This window comes from Tympanuchus pallidicinctus, unplaced genomic scaffold, assembly GCF_026119805.1.
Source record: "Tympanuchus pallidicinctus isolate F22 unplaced genomic scaffold, pur_lepc_1.0 scaffold31, whole genome shotgun sequence".
NCBI lineage: Eukaryota > Metazoa > Chordata > Aves > Galliformes > Phasianidae > Tympanuchus > Tympanuchus pallidicinctus.
Genome location: NW_026294749.1, coordinates 14,300,725 through 14,325,329, shown reverse-complemented (window position 1 = coordinate 14,325,329; position 24,605 = coordinate 14,300,725). Strand labels below are relative to the sequence as shown.

General features: G+C 39.6%; 1 protein-coding gene across 9 annotated transcripts in view; it reads right to left on the bottom strand.

The window, feature by feature from the left end:
• Nucleotides 1–1,167: 1,167 nt before the first annotated feature.
• TNS3 (tensin 3) overlaps nucleotides 1,168–24,605 on the bottom strand; it is a 210,413-nt gene continuing 186,975 nt past the window's right edge. For all 9 annotated transcript variants that reach the window (XM_052697646.1, XM_052697647.1, XM_052697648.1 and 6 more), the window contains 11 exons: nucleotides 21,333–21,504; nucleotides 19,071–19,714; nucleotides 18,386–18,472; nucleotides 15,142–15,273; nucleotides 12,733–12,828; nucleotides 9,658–9,735; nucleotides 9,158–9,235; nucleotides 6,524–6,692; nucleotides 5,647–5,715; nucleotides 5,490–5,516; nucleotides 1,168–4,442 (listed from right to left, as the gene is read on the bottom strand). In XM_052697646.1, coding sequence (XP_052553606.1) covers nucleotides 4,298–4,442; nucleotides 5,490–5,516; nucleotides 5,647–5,715; nucleotides 6,524–6,692; nucleotides 9,158–9,235; nucleotides 9,658–9,735; nucleotides 12,733–12,828; nucleotides 15,142–15,273; nucleotides 18,386–18,472; nucleotides 19,071–19,714; nucleotides 21,333–21,504 — 1,697 coding nt within the window. In that variant the 3' untranslated portion in view covers nucleotides 1,168–4,297. The remainder of the gene's footprint in view (nucleotides 4,443–5,489; nucleotides 5,517–5,646; nucleotides 5,716–6,523; nucleotides 6,693–9,157; nucleotides 9,236–9,657; nucleotides 9,736–12,732; nucleotides 12,829–15,141; nucleotides 15,274–18,385; nucleotides 18,473–19,070; nucleotides 19,715–21,332; nucleotides 21,505–24,605) is intronic.

Genomic DNA, 24,605 nt, shown 5'->3' with positions numbered 1-24,605 from the left:
CCTCTAAGCAGTGAGCTGCCACTTTCTCCAAGAAAATGCTGAGGGTGATGGTGTTAAAGGCGTTACCAACATCTAGGCAGACCACATCCATAGCCTTTCCCTCATCTCTCATCCACTAGGCAGGTCACCTATGTAGAAGATCAGATTAGTCAAGCAGGATCCTGCCTTTCATGAGCTTATGCTGGCTTGGCCTGATCCCCTGGTTGTCCTGCATGCAGAGTATGACCACTCCCCAGATTATTTGCTCCACAGCCTTCCTTGATATTGAGGTCAGGCTGACAATCTTCCAGATCTTTCTTCTGACAATTTTTGTAGATAGGCATCACATTGGCAGGTCTGTAGTCTTCTGGGACCTTCCTGGTTGATGTGGACTGCTAATAAATGACAGAAAATGGCTTGGAAAGCATTTCCATCAGCTCCCTCAGTACCCTTGAGTGGATCCCATCTGGACCCTTGTAATAGTAATAGTGTAATAATGTAATAGTCCTGGCAGAAAAGTAGGTTGCTGTTTCCTCCTGAACTGTGGGGGACCTATTCTGCTCCCCATCTTCCAGTCAAGCACACAGAATGAGAAATTCCTGTCAGTCTGTGCCTCACAGAAAAGGCATTAGCACTGTATAACTAAGGCTTACTGTTGTCAGAAGTAATCCTAATAAAACATGGATATAATAAAAAAACCTTTAATCTGGGGCCGATGCACAGATTTAGTATACAGAGAGCAACTTCAACTAGGGGTTAGATTTCTAACCTCTCCACCTTTTCTTCTACCCACCTTCTCCATGCTCCTCTGCAAGTTTTTCTAATGTAGTCACAGTGATGGAGCAGTGGCTACAGTTTAGTCATTTAAATGCATACAGATATCTCAGAAGGTGGCATCATAAATTCACTCTCCTTAAACTGAAATATGGAGTGCAGGCAAAAGGCACTTTTATGCTATTTTGAAAGCAAATGCACGAGAAAAATCACATGGTTTGATTACACTTGAATTACTAAGACTCCATAGAAGTTTTTGGTGTCAGATTCTTGAAAGAAATCTTTATAAAGCAAAACTAAACCCTTGCTTCAGCACTCAATCTTTTCCTGCCCCACCAAGATTTCCTTAATTAATTGGTCTTGAATGCAGAAAAATAACTCTTTCAGAAAAGACTACCCTGTAACACTGTGCTGTGAAATTTCACATTCATAATTTTATTATAATCTGAATCAAGGCAATATTTGGAAAGCAGAGAAAATGACTATACAAAGAATTTATAGAACATTAATTTACATACTGGAGACCTTCTGTTGCCTTACGGTTTCAAGAAAAGGCAAACACTTTCACTAGTAGGTAAATAAAAGAACATTACATTTTTAATGATAATGTTGGATACATAGAAACCATTTAATTAAAAACATGATTTTCAGCATTTTTTGTGGTTTAATGCTGTAAAATTTTAATACTATAATTAGTATAATAACTATTATAAGCAGGTTAATAATTGCCTGGCTAAATATGTGTGTCAACTTGCTGGCATTAGTTATGAAACCGCATATACAGATCTACCAAAAACCTTCGAAAGAAAGTGCTGCATAAACTATTTAATCCTGTCTTTGTCACAAACATGAGTTCAGTCAATATCCTTCTACATACAATACACAATGGTACATAATGAACTGTTTTGCTTTGTGCAATGTTTAATTCATTAAAAAGCAAAAGCATGTGACAATGTACCATCCAAAGGAATGAATATAGTAGAAGAACTCCCTTAGAAATGGGGAAATTTCTTTTTCCTACCTACCAAGTAAATCTGAACAACCAGGAAACACCACCAGGAGTAGTAACATTTAATTCCTTATGTTCCTGAACTCAGAAGGCCACAAGAATGCATAAAGAATTAAAAGTGAAGCCTCAAATTGAAATGACAATACATCATTAAAAAAAAGACCGGAGGCCAAGACTTGGTGTCTAAAAAGGCACACTGAAATTCAACTATCACCTAAAAAAAGTGAAAATAATATTTTAAAAATTCCTTCTCATTTAAATGCTCACAGCACATCAGATTTATTGTGTAACATTTTCCTCCCAGAGAACCTGACAATCTAATTGAGATGTCAGCTGAAGAAATTCACTGCACTCCAGCTTTCTGACCAGATTAGGTAACTGCATTCTTGGTACATCAAAAGAATACAAAAAGGAACTTGTGTCCATGTGTTTCGAAAGAATCAAAACTCCTAAAAACAAAAAAATGTATTTCTGAATGGGACATATTCACCATTTAAGCAGTATACCTCTGCATCAGAAGAAGAAAATAATTTAGTAAAAATTAATAGCACCTGCTTTTGTTGCTTCAATGGTAGCTACGATACTTTGGATTGCTTCACCGTTCTATGACAACCAGTGTCTACTGTTACTAATTCACCACTTTCTGGTCCCCATATATTAGATTTCAAATCTAATCTGTTTCTCGCTCCCTCTCCTTCTAAGGGGTTATCTGTAAGGTTACTTACATAGAACTGTTAGTTAACCAAGCAATTTGGTAATATTTTGGGGTATGGTGACTGAATAAGGCTTCCGCGGTCCCAATACTTAAGAAAAATTGGGATCAAAGCTATTAATAAAAATCAGATCGCCAATTATACAGGATAAACACCATTCAGATTGGAGGAACTTTCTGACCACGTAGCTCTATCATACTGTTCCATTTGATTAAGTCACTATTTAGTAAAATAGGATTAAAGGATTAAATCCTCTAGGATATACGTGTTAATCCAGTGCCTCGTGCATCCATTATGCTGAATTCATATTTTATTCCACAGGTTATTAATGAAACATTCCTCATAAAAGGTAACAGAAGCAATAAAAATCTTAGCACTGTCACATTGCGGTTACTTTATTATCCTCAGTTCTAATGTGGAGGTCTAGAACTGTTCTTTTTGTACAGGAATTACACAGTAGACCTTGGATGGCTTACCTTGTGAGTACTACCACTCTAACCTACTGTATCCATTTCCTGTAATATTGCATTGCTATAAAGTTAACTGGTGTTCTGTTATGCATTTAAAATACAGTTGTGTTTAGAAAGATATACAGGGATACTTATAGATGTGACAGCCGTACAGATCATGACAGAAATATCTCAAGAAATTGTACAGAGTAACAAAATAAATTCAATTCCCTTTTGCATTTCTTGTCTCAAGGAATTATTGAAAATTATAAATCATAAAAATCCTTCCTACAGATTAAAAATTTCAAAAATAAATCCCTAGGTGTCCAATAAAAAAGAACCCAATTACATAAGAATTAGACAGAGGAACAAATATTACTGCCAAAGCAGTGTTGCAAAGAGACATGGAAAAGGGAATTAGCTTGTCACTGTAAAGCAGAAGTAAAAATGTGATACTCTGTTGTCTACAGGAAGGTATGCTTTACTTACACAAAATAGTGCTGAGTGGCAAACCTCCACATTCCTTTTTCACAAATACCCATATGAAATATCAAGATCTGAGGTTTACTATAAATAATCTGGCACAGGCGAAAATATAAGTTATAAAAATTTATTTGCTTTTCCCTCATTTTTATCCTGCAATTATTATTAGAACATCTTCCCTTAGTTCTTAGTATTAAAAAAATAATAAAATATACAATTACAGAATGTTTCCATGAAACCATTTTTAGACTGTTCTGCTGTCTCTTCTGTTTCAAATCATTCCCATTAAAACTGCCCACTCTTCTTTACGCTAAATACAGTGCAATCTCCCACAATGCTGCTCTTTTCTTATCAGAAACCAACTTACACAAGCCTTCTTGTCACATACAGCTTCCCCTTTCTCCGTTCAGTTCCCATCACTGATTCCCAGAAAGACGAAGGAAAGAGCAAATGGTCTCCTTAAAAACATGTTTGCAGGACCTATAGCTACCACTGACGCAACTATATCAAGTTTCTTTGTGGAGGTTATATGAATTCTGCATAAAAACAGCACAGTCTAGTAGTGAGGGAGTATTTCTGATCCAAAAGATGAAATAATGAAATAAATGATGAAATGTGAAAACAATATTAGAAATCCTTCAGGAGAAAAGCTTTTCATTTATGCTTCTTTCAGATATGGGCTACAGGTTTGGGTGGTACCCAGTTTCTTTAGCATTGTCCTTTGAAATGAAAAGAAACAAATAATGCTTCGCTAAATCAGAGGCATCTTCAAATAAAAGGCTGATCTCTTTCTTGGGATTAACATTCCTGCTGATTAGGCTTTCTCCATATCACAGTGCTTTTCTTAAACAAAGTCAGTGAAGAGCTCTTGAATCAAGGCTGGAAAACAGTCAGATCTTCTTCTGGGATCCAATCATGACCTTTGACACAAAATTCACAATGGCACTCGCAGGTTGCTCTGGATCGTGCTCTGCAAATAGGTGGCACACGTTGTCTGTGCCACTGCCTTGCTTCCTAGCAACAAAGCCAAATACTCTGCAAGGACAACAACCACATTATGTCAGAGAACAGACAGACAGGCCTGGTCTCATTTCTTAAAACAAAAAAGACACTGTAAAAAACACAAAGTGCCAACAACAAATGCACAAAGCAGATTACATCTGTTGTAAAGGATAAGGTCCTGTGTGACTGTTAAATATACTGCAAATTTACTAGCCAACTCAGGAACTCCCTCTGACTGTCTCAGAATGGCCAGAAAAAGGTTAGCACTTAATTCTACTTAATTACTCACTTAATTCTACTTTCTCTTTTGTGTCCTGCACTGTTTGCTGTCAGAGTACGCTTCTGTCGCTGAGGATATTTAATCTGTTTCAGTACTATTGTTCTCTTAGCTACCTTGGAGGTGGGAGTTCTGAATGTGTTGGGGTAGAGAGAGGTGTGCCAAAAAGTGCATAATGAGAAGTTTTGAGGGCCGTATATCTCAGTCGACAGGGTACTTAAAACAAGATTTGAGCCAGTTATTTCTGTTACTTTTCAGATACCACTGCCTGAGTTCTCTCTCTGTTTTCCCTTTTGTGAAAAGCAGACAGTAATGTTGGTATTCCGTGGAAAACACTAGGCAATCTACCGGTAAATATCTACTTATGCCAGACACTAGTATTACTGGGACTGTTTTCATGTAAATACTGTGCTGGGGACTTTTTTTTTGTTTTTAAAGCTACCTTGTAAGTGAGATACGTAAGCTACTGTTAGTGCTGCTGGATAAGAGGAACAATTTAATCAAGTAGCAAATGGCTCTGTGTTAATTTCTGAAACTTCATGCGAATTGCAGATCTGCAATGTAAACCAAGCCACACTAACTCTGTCTACAGACATCCTATCATCCCACTGAATTAGGCCTTACTTGAAGATGCACAGGTGAAATAAATTAAGTATAATTGCAATAAATGGACTTTTATTCCTGAATGGCTGCTTTCCCTTTAACATCTCTGATAAAGTTAGTAAGAAGACTAACAAACTAACTACTGTAATGGTAGTCCTAAAACATTCAGTTAAAAGAAACAGAGACAGGTGTGAACTTACTTGGCAGAGAGGCCATCTTTCATCCATCTTGATGTCCATAAGAAAGAATTAAGGGGGAAAAAAAAAGGAAATGAAGAAATAAAAATCACACTTTAGTTAGGTTTTTGTAGATCAATAATAAAAATAATGTACTAGTAATAGTGCTTCTCTTGCTTACTTTCTGTCCTGTGGATCCAAAGCACAGAAAATAACAGTGTTGACTGGATAATGTCGCCGAAAAAAGAGTCTGGATAGGAAGAAATGAAATATTTCAGAAAGAGTTAAGATGCTTAGAATTTTGAACAATAAGCAGAACAGACAAAACAACTCTATCAAGATTTAATAATGACAAAATATTGCTTCTGCATCACTGAGTCATATTAAAAAGTTGCATGAACTGCATGAATCACAGAACTATTAGTCAGAAAGGACTTTGAAGAACATACAACTCCAGTGCCCCTGTCATGGGCAGGGACACCTTCCACTAGGTCACATTACTCAAAGACCCATCCAACCTAGCTGTGAACAGTTCCAGGGATGAGGTATTCACAAGCTCTCAGAGCAATGTGTTCTAGAGCCTTACTCTCACAGTGAAATATTTCTCCCTAATATCTTATCTAATATCTAATATTAGATATCAAATATCTAATCCAAATCTTTCAGTTTAAAGTCATTATCCTTACCTATGTCCTATCACTATAAGGAGTCCCACTCCAACCAAATAAATTCATACTGAAGCAGTGACTTTTAAGTTTTGCACTACAAGAGAACTGACCCTAAAGCAAAGCAAAGGAACTAGAAGTGTAATTTTTTTCTAAAAGCTGCACACTTAGATACTGTGTCAGTGGGAAATGCAACTTCAACACATTTTAAAATATACATCCTCCAGTACAAACCACTGACAACCATGAAGGATAGCAGATACTGTCATTCTTTAGACAATCTTGTTATCATCTGAATCAGAGACTGTAGAACGCAACTAAGAAAAACAAGTCAACAGAAACTGACACAGTGCATAAGCACACATATTACCTTCCCACCCCTCCCTTGCTTACTTTCTTTGGTTATCTGTCAGTGTGATTCCCTGTGCAGACACCTTGAAATGGACAATGGTTGAGATGGGAGAAGGATCTTGCATCAGTGTCAGACTCAAGGCTTTCTGTACTGCCTGGTAGCCTGTGAGGGACTCCATTTCCACTGAATTCAGATACCAAACATTACACGCTGCAATGAAAGAGGGAGGTCATTATCCAACAACAAACCAACAGGAATATTCTGAACAAAACCAAACCAAACACACATCTTCCACTGTAATATAGTGAAAAAGGAAAACAACAAACCAGCAAATGTTGTATTTACCTCACCTTTTTCACACTAGTGCTTTGTAGTTTAAGATGGTAAGGAAGTGCATACGAAACAAAGGTGTGTCACTGAATTCCCCACATGGAAAAATGGCACCCACTGACGTTCACTGATGCTTGCTGAATGTTTAGTGGAGACCAAACAGTGGATGTGAACACAGGGAGGCCCTGGGGGTGTGTTTCAGCAGCGGTGACAGCATCACCTCTGCTTGTGCAGAATTTTACAAGTGTGGCATGCAGTTCATCAGTGGTTAAAAAACACATAGCTACTGGCTGAAAAATAGTGTTTTGTAGCTCAGAATTTACTTTATCAGATAGTATTATGCTTTTTGTATCCGTTATAATTTCCATGAAAATACACAGGAAGTGTTACTTTCAGGGGAACCTGTGTACTTCTACAGCAATTTCCCTAATGGGAAAGAAAGGGGATATTTTGCATAAAAACTCAATTCAAACAGCCAATGAGAAAATACTATTTTTTTTCAGTACAAATTGACACAATTGACACTTTTAAATGATGATTAAGCTACCCTCAAAAGAAACCATTTACTCGTTCTTTTCCTGCTAAACATTTTCTCTCACCAAAAAACTGAGGACTGCTGCAGAATTCTTTTGTTATTAATTCTGTAGTGCTTTGTATGTTCTGCAATTTTAAGGCAAACAAAGCAACTTCCATAACTGTATGTGTTTTAGGTTTATAAATGCATGCTGAGGTAAAGAAGCTTAGGAACCCTTATTTTCCACCTACAGACATTAGTACTCCTGATGGATCTCCATAAAGATTTGCTCATTGGTTTCTAAAGCTACCAAACAGCTAATTATTTTTAGCTGGTCTCAAAACAAATCTGCAGTGATCACTTGGACAATGAGAATTAATATTAAATAGCACTGTATGGTAGTACTATAGTACTGTATAGGACTAGGCAGTATTATATGGTATCAGCACCATATAGTATCATATGGTATTAATAATATTTTATAGTATTAGAAGAAGTATTCACTCAATTAAATACTTTCAACTTGTGTTATGAAGTCAAATTAACAAGCAGATTAATGTTTTTGATACTAAGAAGTCACCTTATTCTACAGCAGAAGAAAGCATACTTAAATACTGTTGACAAACACTGCTACCAACTGACTTTGCATTTTGGTGAAAACATTTGTCTAGGTATCCAGGAAAGGATTTCCAACTCTGGCAGCTGGACTATGCAAATTACCATGCTAATATTTGATTTGTTAGCAGTTTAGCCTGGTTTGCAAATCTTACCATGTAAACAAAGATCAAATGTAAAAGCTTATTTTTTTATATGGCTACTCTGTAATGGCAATCTATAATTTGACTAAAGCTTTTTCTTATTACTATCTATATATCTATAGCTAGATATCAGAATTTTAACAACAGCAATCATACTGTTACAAACTAAAGAAGCCTAAGTTTGATTCCAGCACGAATATCATCAGCCTAGTAAATTAAGGTTCTGGGTGCTGCCAGTGAAAGAAGGAATCCAGACATCTTACCTGCATGATTTCCAAGTCAAAGAATTCAGAAATGTGTTCTACGTGTTCTACGTTGGTGTACTATTTTCAATAAGCTTTATTTGGATCAATCACTATAGAATTCATAGCAAGATTTCGCAAATGAACTGTGAGGTTTCTCTCACTGTATTAACAGTCTATTTTGTCCATCCAAAATTGTGAATACATTCCAAATCATAAAGTTTCTTATTCTCATATCGTTACTTTGTAGGTTTTGTACAGATCTAGAGCTCTTCATGAAAGAATGCTTAGATCTTGACTATATTAGTGGAAATAGATATGAAGAACTTGCATTTATTTGGGGCATAATATTTTGCTGCCAAACAGGAAAGTTAATAAAACAAGTTCTGTTTTAGGGAAAAGCCACTTACCTGCATAGTTTCTTGTTATCACTTCCTAGGATATGTTAGTTTATCATCTAGTGACACTGCTTACAAATTACTGTACAATTAACTGTTCATAGAAACACCAAATCCTTAGAGTTGGAAGGGACCTCTGAAGGCCATCTAGTCCAACTCCAATGCAATGAACAGGGACACCACAGCTGGATCAGGCTGCCCAGGACCTTATCCAGCCTCACCTTTAAAGACTCAGGGACAGAGCACCAACCACATCACTGTGCAACCTGTTCCAGTGCTTCATCACCCTCACTGTAAAAGATTTCTTCCTTATATCTAGCCTAAATCTACCCTCTTCAAGCTTGTTCTTCAATCCAGTCTCAGCACCAGTTTTTAACAGCCTGTCAGATATAAAATTTGGAAAGAATCAAATACAAGGAAAAAGTTTACCAACCTGCACCCTGTTTGAGAAGTTCTGTTGCTGAGTTCGCAGCGGTCTGTGGAGAAGTTTCTGCCATCTCTTCCAATGGATCTGCAAATAAATAACATTATCCATGTCTTGTTTGTACTTGAACAGATAAGTCAGTGCATACCATCAAGCATGACTCTATCTTTTTGAGTTGGTAAATCTTGGCAAGAAGCATTTAGCAATCTTGCATCTGCACCTATAATCAGTCATGCCACGTCTTCCTTGTGAGGCATCAATTTTTTTCTGATAGTGCTGCGGGAGGGATATTCAACATTTATTTCCTGATCGCCATAGACATAATTATACAACATATACTGTAAAGACGGCAGTAGGATGCTGGTCTTCAAATCTTCTCCTAAAATTAGTGAAAAAATCATACATGAGTATATTATTTCAGTTATACAGAAGTGTGTAAAATCTCTGTGATGTATTTAGCATGGTGTATACTGTGTTTGAATATTTCTTCTGTACTTTAAGAAGCATACCTCTGTTTGGGATGAGGAGCTTACAGGGCAATGCCAGTGGAGTAATGGAATGCTGGTACACCAGAGCAGTCAAACTCCCTGTGGTCAGAAGAGTAGCAAGACATACACAATTAATATGGTGGACAAAAGTAATGTTTAACAGTTATATTGGTTTCCAAGTATTTTACAGACCAAGCTCCAATACATCTCACACACATTTATACACATATACCCTTGAATAATATTTTCGTGGCACCTAAACCAAGACCTTTTCCACTCAGCTTAAGTGGATTCACAATCCCCCAGCATTATTTTAGGTGGACATACTTGAACTATAGCCATTGATCACAATTATACGGTCCCTTGCTTGCTGAAATACACTGCTTAAATCTTACTCTAAAGGCCTTTGCTTCCAATTTAAAAAGTGCAAAGATGAAACAAACAATAACATATGGAGTTCCTTTCAGTACTCTTAAGAAAGCAAGAGCACAAGGAGTCGATGCTATGCTATGAAGCAGTGAAAGAAAAAGGAGTTCCACTTCTTAGCCACCTAGTTTTTCTGCCTGGTGCTTTGTCTACATGTATCTCAGGCTTTGGTGAGGCTGCATCTTGAGTATTGTGTTCAGTTTTGGGTCCCTCACTACAAGAAAGATGCTAAGGCCCCAGAGCGTGTTCAGAGAAGGGCAGCAAAGCTGGTGAGGGGTCTGGAGCACAGGCTTTATGAGGAACAGCTGAGGGAGCTGGGATTGTTCAGTCTGGAGAAGAGATGCTCAGGGATGAGCTTATCGCTCTCTACAACTACCTGAAGGGAGGTTGTGGTGAGGTGGGAGTTGGCCTCTTCTCCCACGTAACTAGTGATAGAACTAGAGGGAATGAACTCAAGTTGTGCTAGGGGAGATTGAGTTGGATATTATGAAATACTTCTGTGAGAGGATGGTCAGGCTCTGGAATGGGCTGCCCATGGAGGTGGTGGAGTCACCGACCGTGGAGGTGTTCAAGAAACATTTAGATGATGTACTGAGGGATATGGTCTAGTGGGAAATTTTGGTGATATAGAATCATAGAATCATAGAATCACAAGGTTGGAAACGACCTATAAGATCATCCAGTCCAACCATCTCCTCATCACCATTGCCACCACAGGCACTAAACCACATCACGCAGCACGTCATCCAGACACCTCTTGAACACTGCCGGGGACGGCGACTCTACCACCTCCCTGGGCAGCCATTCCAGTGCCTGACCACTCTCTGAGAAAATAAGTTCTTTCTTATGTCCAATCTAAACCTTCTCTGATACAACTTGCGGCCAAGTGGTTGGACTGGATGATGTTAAAAATCTTCTCCAACCTTGGCGATTCTATCATTCTGTGATTCTCTATTGTATGCTCATGAAAGTATAAAAGACAGCCTAGGTAAAACTTCACTCCCTCAGTGCAACACTACTGTAAATAACATTCACCATTACATTATACTTCTCTTAATCACTGCCATAAACACTGATGTTGAGAGCCTCTTTTTACCATTTGTACTTGGCTTCAATTTAAGTAACTGAATGACAGTCATCCTTGAGCATGTGAGACTATATATCATGACAAAATTTAATCCACCTTTACTTGAATTTGTCATTTTACACTTGCTTGTTTCATGGTAGAGGACCATTTCACAAGTATATTGGCTATACGTGGCAAGGTTTGGTAGCAAGCCCCTATGAGGTGAGCTGAAGCTGGTGATACCTCTGGTAAAATACATTTGAGAGCAGAAAAGCTGCACAGAGAAAAAGAATGAGCAAAAAGAGTGCCACATAGCAGGGAAAGGACCAAAGCCAGATAAAGAGAAGGTGCTCCATGTTTTTAATAACATACACCACACTGAAGCTCATGAACGTCCCCACAGCAGAGCAGGTGAACATTTCCTGAAGTGGCTCAATCAGCTTTGCTATTTTTCTGCTCATCTCTGCTGTGTGTGCACCTTAGCCCTCTCACCTACAGCATTAGAGTAAGGACTTCAGTTTTCAGACACCCTCTCTCATGTATTTATTACTTTGAATTCCAATTGTATTATACTGTGTTATCTCACATTCTGCTATCATGGTTAGTAAATCAGTTTTCTCCCTTAGCACACTGCTGCTGTTTTCCTTATCTCGGCCCATCTCCCTACCTTTTCCCTTCTTCCTTTCCCCTTCTTCTGGGGTGTGGGTCCATGGGTCCCTTCGCCTAATTAGTCATGGAACCAGGCCAAACCATGACATTTTTTGGTGCTGAAGGGACTGTAGCCTGTGGAGAACCCATGATTCAGCACATGAGAAGTGGAAGAAGGAAGAAGTCACAGAGTAATTGTTAGGTACTGACCATATTGTCCTCAACCCCTCTTGTAACACCTTGTCTGGGGTGAGAACTGAGAGGTCTGGGATGAAAAAGTGAAGTTGGGCTTAGAAAGAGCAGGAGGAAAAAAAGGTGTTATTTTAATGCCTGTCCTCGTTTCTCACTACCCAGATCTATTTTAATTGGCAGTAAATTAAATGAATTATTCCAAAGTAAATTTGATTTGCCTGAATTACTAACTAGTAAGCAATCATCCTGCATTGATCTTGACACATGAGCTTTGTCATGCTATTTTCTCCTCCTACCCCACTGAAGACAGTGATTATGGGTGGTTATTTTGTTGTTTACCACCATGCACAATTTCACTGCATAATATTATGTAGGCTGATGTGCCATAATGCATGTTTTTTTTTTAAGTGAGTGATACTCTGTTGTCATTTCAGCCATCTTCTACTTTTAATACTGATAGGAAAAAATAAGGCAAAAGTCTTAAGTATATAAGGCCTTCAAAGTTCATCTAGCTAAAACGTCTATAGCAATGCTGTCAGTGGTTAAATATGGCAGCCTGAAGCTTGGTCATTTGCATCTGTGCTAGAGAGCTCTGCACATACACCTTATGTGCACAAGGCTGCTAGGATGGGTTCCTACAGAAACTTAAGGACTTGAGCAGAGCGTTCTCTCAGCTCCACTCCACTCTGTCCAGGTCTATAAAACAGCTCTGGCAAAAGCAAATTATTTTCATTTTCTATGTCCCTGTGACACACAGTACTTACCAAAGCATGGTTCATTTGGGCATCCTTTCAAGTGAACCCCCTTCTGAGAGCACTCAATCAGAAAATGCCTTACAAGTTCATTTGACAGATCTCCAACTGTGTTAGAAAAGAACAAACACATGAAGAGACACAAGGAACAAGCAATAGTCTCACACATTAGCAGGTTTTTATGAAGTTGTTTTCCACATCAACACCGTATGTTCTGTACACAACACACAAACACATTAGAGATGCTCTGCAACAATATTATAAGACATAATGAAAAGGCAATTCTGAAAAAAAAAAAAAGCAACCCAACAACCAGGCAAATAGCTCATTGCAGATATACAGAGAATGAAGTCTTATAATCATAAGTTACTGGCATCCAAATATGCACTGTTGTCTAAGCATGGTTCTAAATACAGAAAGGAAAAGGTGCTTTGAAAATTAATGGCTAGAAATTCTGACATACCAGTGCCAATTAGAAGAAATTGTATCCAGTGTGACAAAGAACTAAAAGTATGATGCCCAGAGTTCTTGGGACGGAATTGCTCACAGAATGTCTCCAGATCAAAACAATAGAAGATTTAGCTGCACAAACGTAAGGGGAATTCTTGTCTCAGAATTTTTAAATCTTCAAATGCTTTCAGTTTTACACTAACCTTTTACTCCTGAAGCAATTAAACAAATTGAAGGCAATTACATGAAACACTCAGGTTTCTGTAGCTCACTAAATTTTTAAATACAGTTTTTATCTCCCAGGGCTACAAGACAAATTTAAAACTGTAAGTGGGATGTAATGAAGAGATTCAAAGAATAAAAATCCATTGAGATTGAGCATCCTTTTAAATATATATATTTGTATGCACATATGTAATTTAGATAATTTCATTAATTTTTGAGCAACTGATTCACAGTATTTCACGTACTTCACACCTGCCTACAAATTGGAGCTCTCTCCAAGCAATGAAAGGATTAGCTCATAACAATACAGAAAATCTGTTAAACCATTCAAACCTCAACAGAAGAGCCATGAACACAAATGTTCCTTTTGATTCTCAATGAATCAGCCACAGTCCAGAGAATACACGACATCAAAGGCTGACTTTCAGGCTAAGATAGATGAATGCATTAATCTGGAGAGCAAAAGGTTCTATTCAAGCAAATACAGCAAAGGTCACCATTTCAGACAGCCTATTGCTTGTCATTATACTGACAGAATATGAAAAATAAATTAATACAGAAGCGTGTAGGAAGGGGAAGTCTAGTACAAGAAACTTTGGAGGAGACTGAACAGATCTGTGCCTTGGATTAAATAGTGGAAGACAAAGCTAAATTTCAGAGAGAAGTAGAAGGATGTGACAGTCTTGGCCATAACTTCTTTTGCTACCACTTGCCTGTGGTACAAGTAATATAAAACTGGCTCTTAAAGGCTAGTAGTGTTTAAACTTTCATGTCTTCCTGGATTTTATTAATGTGATGAGAAGAGATTAACCAGAACACCTACAACCACTCAATTTGCCTCACTGTTGCTGTCACCAGCACACCCCAATTGTCTACCTCAAGTTAGACATTGAAGAGGTTCTGCTGATACTTCCTGACAACACAGAGGATTACGTGACAAATTTTTAGAAGAAAGTGCCTCAATGTATCAGATTAAGCATACAGAATTTAAAAGCATTATTGTATTACAGACAGATTACTTCTCTTGTCCCTAAGCATGAAACCTTAGTAAAAAATGAGAATAAAGTATTACTATAACCACAGCATTAAAATTCACTGCATTCTTGTGATCTTTGTTGCTCTTTTCACCAAGCATTAGCAATGGAAATCACCCCACACCCCATGCAATAGCACATTTGTCAAGAAACACTACAGATAGTACCCCCAATATTCCCACAGATTGATTTATGCTTTCCATATGTTCTTTTCATTTTACATTTCACAACTATCAGGCAGAACTTACGTATAAAGGCAGTGGTGACAGGAGACTGCATTTATTTCACCGTACCTTTTAAACAATTATCATCTTTCCTCAGATTTATATTTAATGTATAACTGTCTCAAAACAAAATACTGGGGTCAAAACCATAAAATCTCCCAGCCAAGTGAAAACTTCACATGGTGGCAATATGGATCAAACACAGACTTCTAATTGCTAAGGAGGGCACATTACTGAGATGGCATTGTTTTGCTATCTGGTTGATAAAATAGGGACTACCACAACGTACAAACATTCACAAACCATGGTGAAACTGTTAAGTACAACGAATATCCAGTTCTGTTCAATTAAATACTGCTGCAAGGAACCAACAGGAGCCTCTAATTCCAGCCTACTGGAAGTGGAAGATTCCTCCAGATAACACACAGTAGTACAGACTTTCTACCACGCATAGTTTGTTTAAAGGACAGAAAGAAGGCAAACAGTACCTTTCTTGTTCATCTGCAGCACAGAAGGAGGTGGTGAAGCAACTTTTATTGCTAGCCCATAGGCTCCCCGGAAAGAATGACTGTCTCGAACAACAAATGACCCAGGCTCCTTGTCCTTGAGAACAGCAATGGCTGTAAGGAATTTCAGAAATGAAAGAAAAAATCATTTCCAGAACAATACACAATACACACAATTACAGTTGTAAACCTATAATTAAGAAGAGTAAGGAAGATATTTTTATGTTCTGTAAAAGAAATTACAATCAAACACATTTGGAGGATCTGAAAGTATCTTGCCTGAATCTCATAGATACTTATTTCAAAAGAAATCTGAAGTACAGATCCCCAGTGATTTTTTTTAACTGCAAAGGGTGTGCAAATCCTACCAGGTCTTATGCAACCAGTATTTCCAGCAGAAAAAGCTGGTTAGTGGTAAACTGCTGATACATAGAGCAGGCAACAGATCTCTACTGCCCACTAGGCTGCAACTGATAATTTGTTATTTTCACACAATAGTGTAAATCTGTACCTCAGGTCAAGTGCCTGCATGCAATTAGTTGGAAACACCTGCATCTGTGAATGACAACTAGAGTAGCTGGAACCTCTGGACAAAGCCAGAGGTCGTCAAATGCTTTTTCATTTGTTGCATGCTTTTTCATTTATCATAGAATCACAGAATCTCCAAGGTTGGAAAAGACCCTCAAGATCACTCAGTCCAACCATCCACCCATCACCAATAGCTCTCACTAAACCATGTCCCTCAACACAACTTCCAAACGTTCCTTGAATACCTCCAGGGTCGGTGACTCCACAGCTCCCTGGGCAGTCCGTTCCAGTGCCTGACCACTCTTTCAGAGAAGTAGTATTTCCTAACATCCAGCCCGAATCGACCCTGGCGCAGTTTGAAACCATTTCCTCTGGTCCTATCACCAGTTATACGAGAGAAGAGGCCGACCCCCAGCTCACTACAACCTCCCTTCAGGAAGTTATAGAGAGCAGTGAGGTCCCCCCTGAGCCTCCTCTCCTCCAGGCTGAACATTCCCAGCTCCTTCAGCCTCTCCTCATAGGGCCTGTGCTCCAGACCCCTCACCAGCTTTGTTGCCCTTCTTTGAACCCGCTCCAGGGCCTTGATACTCTATCAAGAATACTGTGCAAAAAATAGGTAACTCTTGCTGCAGTCATGACCTAGGTTAGTATCTGATATTTGTGTCCATGACTGACACTGATACAAACTTCCTGGCAATGCAGAGACAGCCTCAAGCTGACAGTGCTAATGTAAGCTTCAATCAAAGTTTAGGTTTAAGTTCATGAAAGACTATCCTCCCTTGAGAGAAGTAAACCCAAATCAAATAAAATTCAAACAAATAAAAAAGACTTCCAATGCTTATAATTGGAACATGTGCCAAAAGGTGAAACTGGTAAAAACAGATAATACACGTGATCTTAGCCAAAAGGCAATGCTAATGTAGCTAATGGTAGTGACCACGATGAATAGTGTTTTGTAGCTAAGAATGTGCCCTATTATATAGCATTATAGTCCATTCTGGAATGGATGCCCAGGGAGGTGGTGGAATCACCGACCCTGGGGGTGTTCAAGGAAAGACTGGATGTTGTGTTGAGGGACATGGTTTAGTAGGAGCTATTGGGAATAGGTGAACGGTTGGACTGGGTGATCTTTTAGGTCTTTTCCAACCTTGGTGATTCTATGATTCTATGATTCTATGATTATTGTGCTCCCTGTATCAGTTGTAGTTTCCATGGAAATCAATAGGAGGAATTAGTTTCAGTGTAACCTACATATATGCAGCCCATGACAATTGCTCTTCACTCACTGTGGCTCTGGCAAGAGAAAAGGTGTTCCTTCCTCAGTGAAAGTCTCTTAGAACACTTCTAAAAAGTTATTTTAATTGGTACGGTAGAGAGAAGCATACTAAAATGTTTGGAAAACTTTTTTTTTAATTTGATCAAACAGTGAGGTTTAAACTTTCTTTATGATCTCTTCTGTTTGAATTCACATCCAATAAGGGAACATTTTCTACATGTTTTCTGGAGCAGAAGGGGAGTGAAGTGAAATAACATCATCCAGAAATTAATAAATAATCTATTTTCTATGATCTTCTCCCAGGTTCAAATTTACTCCCACAATATATGGGCCACTCGCACAGTTTGACAGACCATAAACTAGAAAGACACAGTAATTCATTTACCAGTACTGAAGGCTACCTGGTTTCACTTCAAGTTTTATGACGTGAACTTCTTTTCCCATGCAGACCTTATTTGTCATTTTCTTTTTCAACACATTTTAAGAATCTGAGCTGCCATGTGGTGCCAATGTTTAAAATGCTGCCAATGATGGCACTGCCATAACTCAATAAATACTGCAATATAGTTGAATGTTACAGTATAGACACAAAAACTGTCAGACCACCAGCATTTACAAAGTACCCAACATTCTTCATTTACATATATTTTGTCCCTGCAACAAAAAGTTTGCAGGTATACTGCCACATACAACAAAAGTTTTCTCCACCTCGCAATACATCTACATGTAGATGTATCTGTGTTGTACATCACAAAGATGTTATTTCACAGAAGCTACATCATGACTGTCTCAGCTACAGAACACCTGAGGATGCTTTTATGGTGAGCTCTAGATAATGTTACCCTCTGCTACTTAGCATCTCTCAACCTATCAACACTGGGAAACACACATGAAATTATGCCAGAGCAGCACATTTCTACTCAAATAATTTCTGCGAGCAGCAGTTGTTTGGTACTGGATCGTGCGTATGTGCTATTCCAAAACTTGGAGGCCAAAATAGCTCTGTCAGACACATTGATGAAAACCCACCATAACACAAAACTGCATAAGAGAGCACATTCAGCTTTCATTTTCCTTCAGCATACCTTAAAATGACTTCCACTGTTGTGATGAGGCAACAGAAGCCACATTCTCATGAAAGTACTTTTGCAGAGGCTACCAGAGGAAGTTGTGAGTTACTATGTGTTAAGCGAGGATAATAATTGGTATGATTAACTCAGCATTTTCTCAGATATGAATGCCCTTCGCTCTCAAATACAGATTTCAGACAAAATAAATTGAGGTTGTTTTCTGTCCTTCTATATCCTGTAATTTTTCTTACAGTTACCCTATACATCTGGTAGTCAAATAAAAAGTTAATATGCACACACCAGCTAGCCTACTAGTAAACATATACCCCAGAATATACCTCAGCTGATATACCTTGTTCTCTTGAAATATCTGGTTTATACCAAAACTTGGATGTGTCCTGGACAAATTTTACAGTCACTTGTTTCTCTGTTGTGTGTTCTGTGAAATAAAGGCGAAAAAGAAGTCAACAAACTTTCTAAATATTGAAGTATTTTTGCTTTTCTTTCCAACTCCCAATCACATTAATTATTCTAAAATCTAATGAATACAGAAAAAAATCTGAATTGTTTTAGAACCAAAATGTGTAATAACCTACATTAACATTCTGAAAGCTCTCTTAAAGTTTAATTTTGCAAAACCTGTAAGATATGGAAAACTCTCATGTTTATAAAGTTATACCAAAGTTATATTCTCAGTAAGACCCAATGAATAGACATCATTATTTTTAACTATTCTTTGCACAGGTCTAGCAAAGATGCAGAAATAAACCATCATTGAGAGGTTGGACCGGATACTGCTTGTTTGTGATTTCACAACTCCAAAGGTAGGCTGACAGATAAGGATGGAAGTAACACTTCTGCACCGTAGTCTTCAGAACAGTACATGTAAAATAGTGAACTAGTGCCTCTTACTGTAAATCAAGTCCTCCATTTTCCTTCCACTGCTTTTTATCTCCTTTTCATTTTAAATCCCTCCTCATTGAGAGAAAAACCACACAGTTCTGATATGTTATGCATTTCTCTGATGCAGAACCTACCTGGCACCAGGGAAGTGTTTAAAGTGTTCGAGAAATCTGGAAGAACACTTGGGAAGGGGATGCTGATTGTGCTTCCACTGTGGGGGCTTGAGAAGCCACTTGAAGAAGGTGAGATGGAGACGACGGAACGGTCCCCTTCAGAGGACCTCTTTTTCTCTGGAAGAGGTGGTTGAGAATGTAGGTTCCCTCCAAGGCACGGATGGACTGCACTGCTCTGACTAATATGTCCAGAGGTCATCGCAAGAAAGTTTTGAGCCAAAAAGCCATCGTCTTCTGCACTTTCTACAGATGAGCTCATGGTTTTTGGAGAGATGGTAGTGTTGGCTATGAAAGCAGCTTGTTTCTCCTCTTTGGGGGAACTAATGCCCACGCTGGCCCCATTGTAGCTTCGGTAAGCCTGAGCACTGTTACCGACAGCAGGTTCTGGCTGTTGCTCTGTTGGTGATTTCTCCAGGTTGCTCAGGGTGACAACTTGTAGCCCTGGGGTTTGGAAATGAGACAAAAGAGAACCATCTTGCACAGGGTTTGAAAATTCAGAAGGCACATGATAACTTCCTGTTGGTCTGTTGCTTTCTATTGAAAGCTGGAACAATTTGGAAGATTTAGGGCTGTTTTCAGTCCAAGAATGTTCTGTAGCAAGAGAGCTGTCAAAAAGAAAAAAAAGGAAAAGAAAAAGAGACAAAAATTGAACAAAAAAATAAAACAGGCAAATCATTTTCTAAAAATGTCATAACACAGTCTATCCTCTGGTCATTACTGAAAGCACTCACTCATTCAGGATAATAACTGATGTGTTTGATAACATGCAGGACCTGGTGATCAAGTTGGAACCAGGGACTCCAGCCCCATCCTGAATACTCACTTCTTCAGTGTAGTTCATTACTTTGTCTCATCTCAACCCTCAATCCAGCCATGGTGATGACAGAGTTTCTGAGTTTGCACTGTAAGTCAGGCCATCAAATTAATCATTGTTAAAAAAACTCTTCTTTCCTCCTGTTTGAGAGCATTACTTTTAATATGAATAAATTCTATTAGACTGCTCAAAACATTGCTTCACAGAGCTCCTGGAGATCTACAGTGATCCACAGTGCTGGCTGAAAAAAAAGCAGTAGGAGGCAAGAATTTCTTAAGCCAGACCTGTCATCAAAGACAGATTTGTGGAATAAGATTGACACTGCTACAACATTTCTTACATGCAGTGTCCCTTACATTAATTTAATAAAAGGGAGAAGGGAGCTGAGACGTGGAAAAAGGTAGGTAAGGCAGGTGGAGAAGGGAAGTGGAGAAAGGGGAGGGAACATCTGTACTTATCTGCAGATTAAATGAAGAAAATGACAAGAAAGATGTTTAGAAAGAAGGGAACAAAACTTTGAGATAAAGCTTATGGCAGGAATGCAAGCTTGATAATGACCACATTGCCTTATAAGCTCTTAACTCATATCCACTTATAAGGAAATAAGTGATTTGATATTTGATTTTTGACATATTTGACAAATATTTGACATATTTGATTCAGTCTTAATTACAAAAAGAAATTTCTTTCTCAGTTCAAGAAAATGAAACCTATTAGATATGAAGACAGACAGAAATCAACACACTCTAAGCCTTTAATGAGAGTTTGACACTCCAACATTCCAAATGCTTACTGAGAAGAAGGAGCCAATTATTCTGAATATGAATAGTTAGCCACAAAGGAATGCTGTTGTAGAATGACAAAGAAGGAAACTATTACAGACAGACAAGTACTAATTTGTAAATTTGTGTTATTAAAACTCTGATTCAGAGCCCTATACAGTCCAACATAAAATAACGAAAATTCTCACTGTGATGGAGTCAGTTGTTCACCACCAAATACAAATCCTGACATTTTACTGACTATAAACATGGGTACTGCAGTGAGCAGATTGCTGTCTCTCTCTCACATACAACTCATTCCAGTGTAAAGGTTCACAAAATGCTTTTCAGTAAAGCGTTAGAGAAATTGGTTAAAAGCACAGCAAATAAGTGTGAGCTTCTGCTAGAACATAATAAAGTAATTGAGCTATAAAACACTATTCGTTTTTGCATTCCTAATTTATCCTTAAAACTCAGACACACAAGCAACACCTTTGAAAGTGTTAATTTCCAGATGTTGGGCAACAACATCATTCCAGGTTACATATCAAAGTTGGTGGCCAAATGGTCTGCAACAAAGATGTAACACACTGGCTGGAAACTGCAGTAATGAGAACTAAACGTTCAGATCAGACAATCATTTCCTACCTCTCTCCCACTGGCACAGAACTGTTACTTGAGGCTGTACATGAGGACACTAAACAGCGCTGAAAGGAAGGATCCACCTGCGTGTTGGATCTCAGCAAAGCAGGGTTAGTGTCGATGGTTTTGTCAGACATTATTGTAGGATGGTTAAGGGCTTCTGTGTAGCTCTGAGATTCTGCAGCAAATGAAACAAAGTAAAAGATAAATTAAAAAAAACAATCCACATTCTTTATGGGCCTCATACTGGCTGAAAGAAGGGTTTATAGAACAATTTTTCTTTTAATAGGACCATTTTTCACTTGTTTAAGCAGTTTTACATTTTATTTCACAACAGTGCATTGATTGCTAAAAACATCCAGCAGCAAAACAAATAGCAGAGACAAGTTGTTCTGCATTCCACAGTCCACAGTGTTAAGACAGATATTTCTAGTCAACTTTCCTATGTAACTATACACACTGTCAATGTTCACTGACACACCAAAGTGATAGAAAGATGGAGTGTTAATTCAGCTCACTCATTCAGCCTGCTGCTGAACGGGGCAGGGCACCGGTCAAGAAATATTGGTTAGATAAGTGAACAGTGAGGTGGATTGAAATGGACCCTCCTCTAAGCCTGTCAAGATCCTTCAGGATGGTACCCCTTCTCCCCAGCACGTTGAACACAAATCTCAGCTTGGTTTTGTCAGCACACTTGCTGAGGGTGCACCACATTCCCACTCCCTAAGTCACTGACAAAGATGTTACATAGTGCCTGTCCTAATACTGACCCCAGAGGAACACCACTCATCACTGTTTTCCAACTGGATGTTGAGCCTGTGAACACAAATCTTTGAGTGAGACCATCCAGTCAGCTCCTTATCTACTGTGTGGTCCATCTACCAAATCCACGTCTCTCCATTTTAGACTCAAGGATTTTTTTTTTTTGCACAGGACGGTGTCAAATGTCTTGCACAAGTTCAGGTAGGTGATGTCAGCTGCACCTTCTTCATCCACCAATGCTGTAACACCATTCTAGAAGGTACCTCTCAAGCACAATTTGCCCCTGGTGAAGTCATGCTGGTTGCCATCCATCACCTCTGTTTTCCACCTGCTTTAGCACAGTCACGAGGAGAATGTGCTCAGCGATCTGAATGAAAGAGTACAAGTCTATGGGGCCGGATGGCGTGCATCCCAGGGTCCTGAAGGAGCTGGCTGAGGTGGTTGCCGAGCCGCTCTCCATCATATTTGAGAAGTCGTGGCTGTCAGGTGAGGTCCCGGATGACTGGAGGAAGGGTCACGTCACTCCCATATACAAGAAGGGGAGCAGGGAGGACCCGGGGAACTACAGGCCGGTGAGTCTCACCTCCGTGCCTGGGAAGATCATGGAACAGATCCTCCTGGACAACATCTTGATCACATAAAGAAGGAGCATGTGATCCGAGACAGCCAGCACGGCTTCACCAAGGGAAGGTCATGCCTAACTAATCTTGTGGCCTTCTATGATGGAGTGACGGCATTGGTGGACGAAGGGAAGGCGACCGATGTCATTTAGCTGGACCTGAGCAAGGCCTTTGACATGGTCCCCCACCACATCCTCATCTCCAAATTGGAGGGAAGTGGATGTGATGGGTGGACGACCCGATGGATAAGCAATTGGTTGAAAGGCCGCAGACAGAGGGTGGTGGTCAATGGCTCTGTGTCCAGGTGGAGGCCGGTAACAAGTGGTGTTCCCCAAGGGTCTGTCTTGGGACCGGTGCTCTTTAACATCTTTATTAATGACATCGATGAGGGAATTGAGTGCACCCTCAGCAAGTTTGCTGACGACGCCAAGCTGAGTGGTGCGGTTGATGCGGTGGAAGGAAGGGATGCCATTCAGAGGGACCTCGACAGGCTGGAAAGCTGGGCTCGGGTGAACCTAATGAGGTTCAACACGGCTAAGTGCAAGGTTTTGCATTTGGGCCGGAAGAACCCCAGGCACCCGTACAGGCTGGGAGGAGTGGGCCTTGAGAGCAGCTCGGCAGAGAAGGACCTGGGGGTCCTGATGGACGAGAGACTGAACATGAGCCAGCAGTGCGCTCTGGCAGCTCGAAAGGCAAATGGGATCCTGGGCTCCATCAGGAGAGGGGTGGTCAGCAGGGACAGGGAGGTGACTGTCCCTCTCTACTCGGCTCTTGTGAGGCCCCATCTGGAGTCCTGTGTCCAGGTGTGGAGCCCTCAGTACAAGAAAGACATAGAGGGAAAGGGTCCAGAGGAGGGCGACTGAGATGATCAGGGGGCTGGAGCACCTCCCCTATGAGGACAGGCTGAGGGAGTTGGGCTTGTTCAGCCTGGAGAAGAGAAGGCTGCGGGGTGACCTCATTGCAGCCTATCAATACCTGAAGGGAACCTACAGCCAGGAGGGGAGTAAACTCTTCAGAAGGGCTGACAACAGCAGGACTAGGGGAAATGGATCCAAGTTGAGGGAGGGAAGATTTAGGTTGGATGTTAGGGGGAAGTTCTTTACAAGGAGAGTGGTTAGGCCCTGGAACGGGCTGCCCAGGGTGGTTGTGGATGCCCCGTCCTTGAACGTGTTTAAGGCCAGGTGGGATGGGGTCCTGGGCAACCTGATCTGAATGTGGATGTTTGGTGGCCCTGCTAGGCAGGGGGGTTGGAACTACATGATCCTTGAGGTCCCTTCCAACCCGGGTGATTCTGTGATTCTGTGATCTCACTGGACATAGAGGTGAGACTAATTGGCCTACTGCTCCACTTTAACTTCTCAAAAATGGGGGCTATGTTTCCCCTTTTACCAGTCACTGGGAACTTCACCAGACTGCCACAACTTTCCAGATACAATGGATACTGGCTTAGGAACTTCATCTGCTCAGGACTATTTCCTTATAAAAGAACAATTTCTTCTTTGCTTCACGGGATGCTTTGTTATAACTAGACACAATCTAATGAGTTTGATGTTATTCTGGTATGCTCTAAAGCGATTCAAAACCAGTTCACATATGCCCTGGTCCAATGGCACTATTTTCTACCACACATCTGAATAATTACATCTAAATAGCTCTAATCACCTTAAAACTTGCAAGGATGGAGATGAGGAGATCATGATGAAATGAGGAGACCAGAGATGAAGTAGTCCCTAAGTACTATCTCTAGAATACTAGGTATACTAGGAACATTTTTAAAGACTGAGACAGGAAAAACAAGAGCAACAACAACAACAAAACAAAACAAAACAAAATAAAACAAAATAAAACAAAATAAAACACCAAGAAGAAAGATACAGAACAGCTCCACTCTTACTAA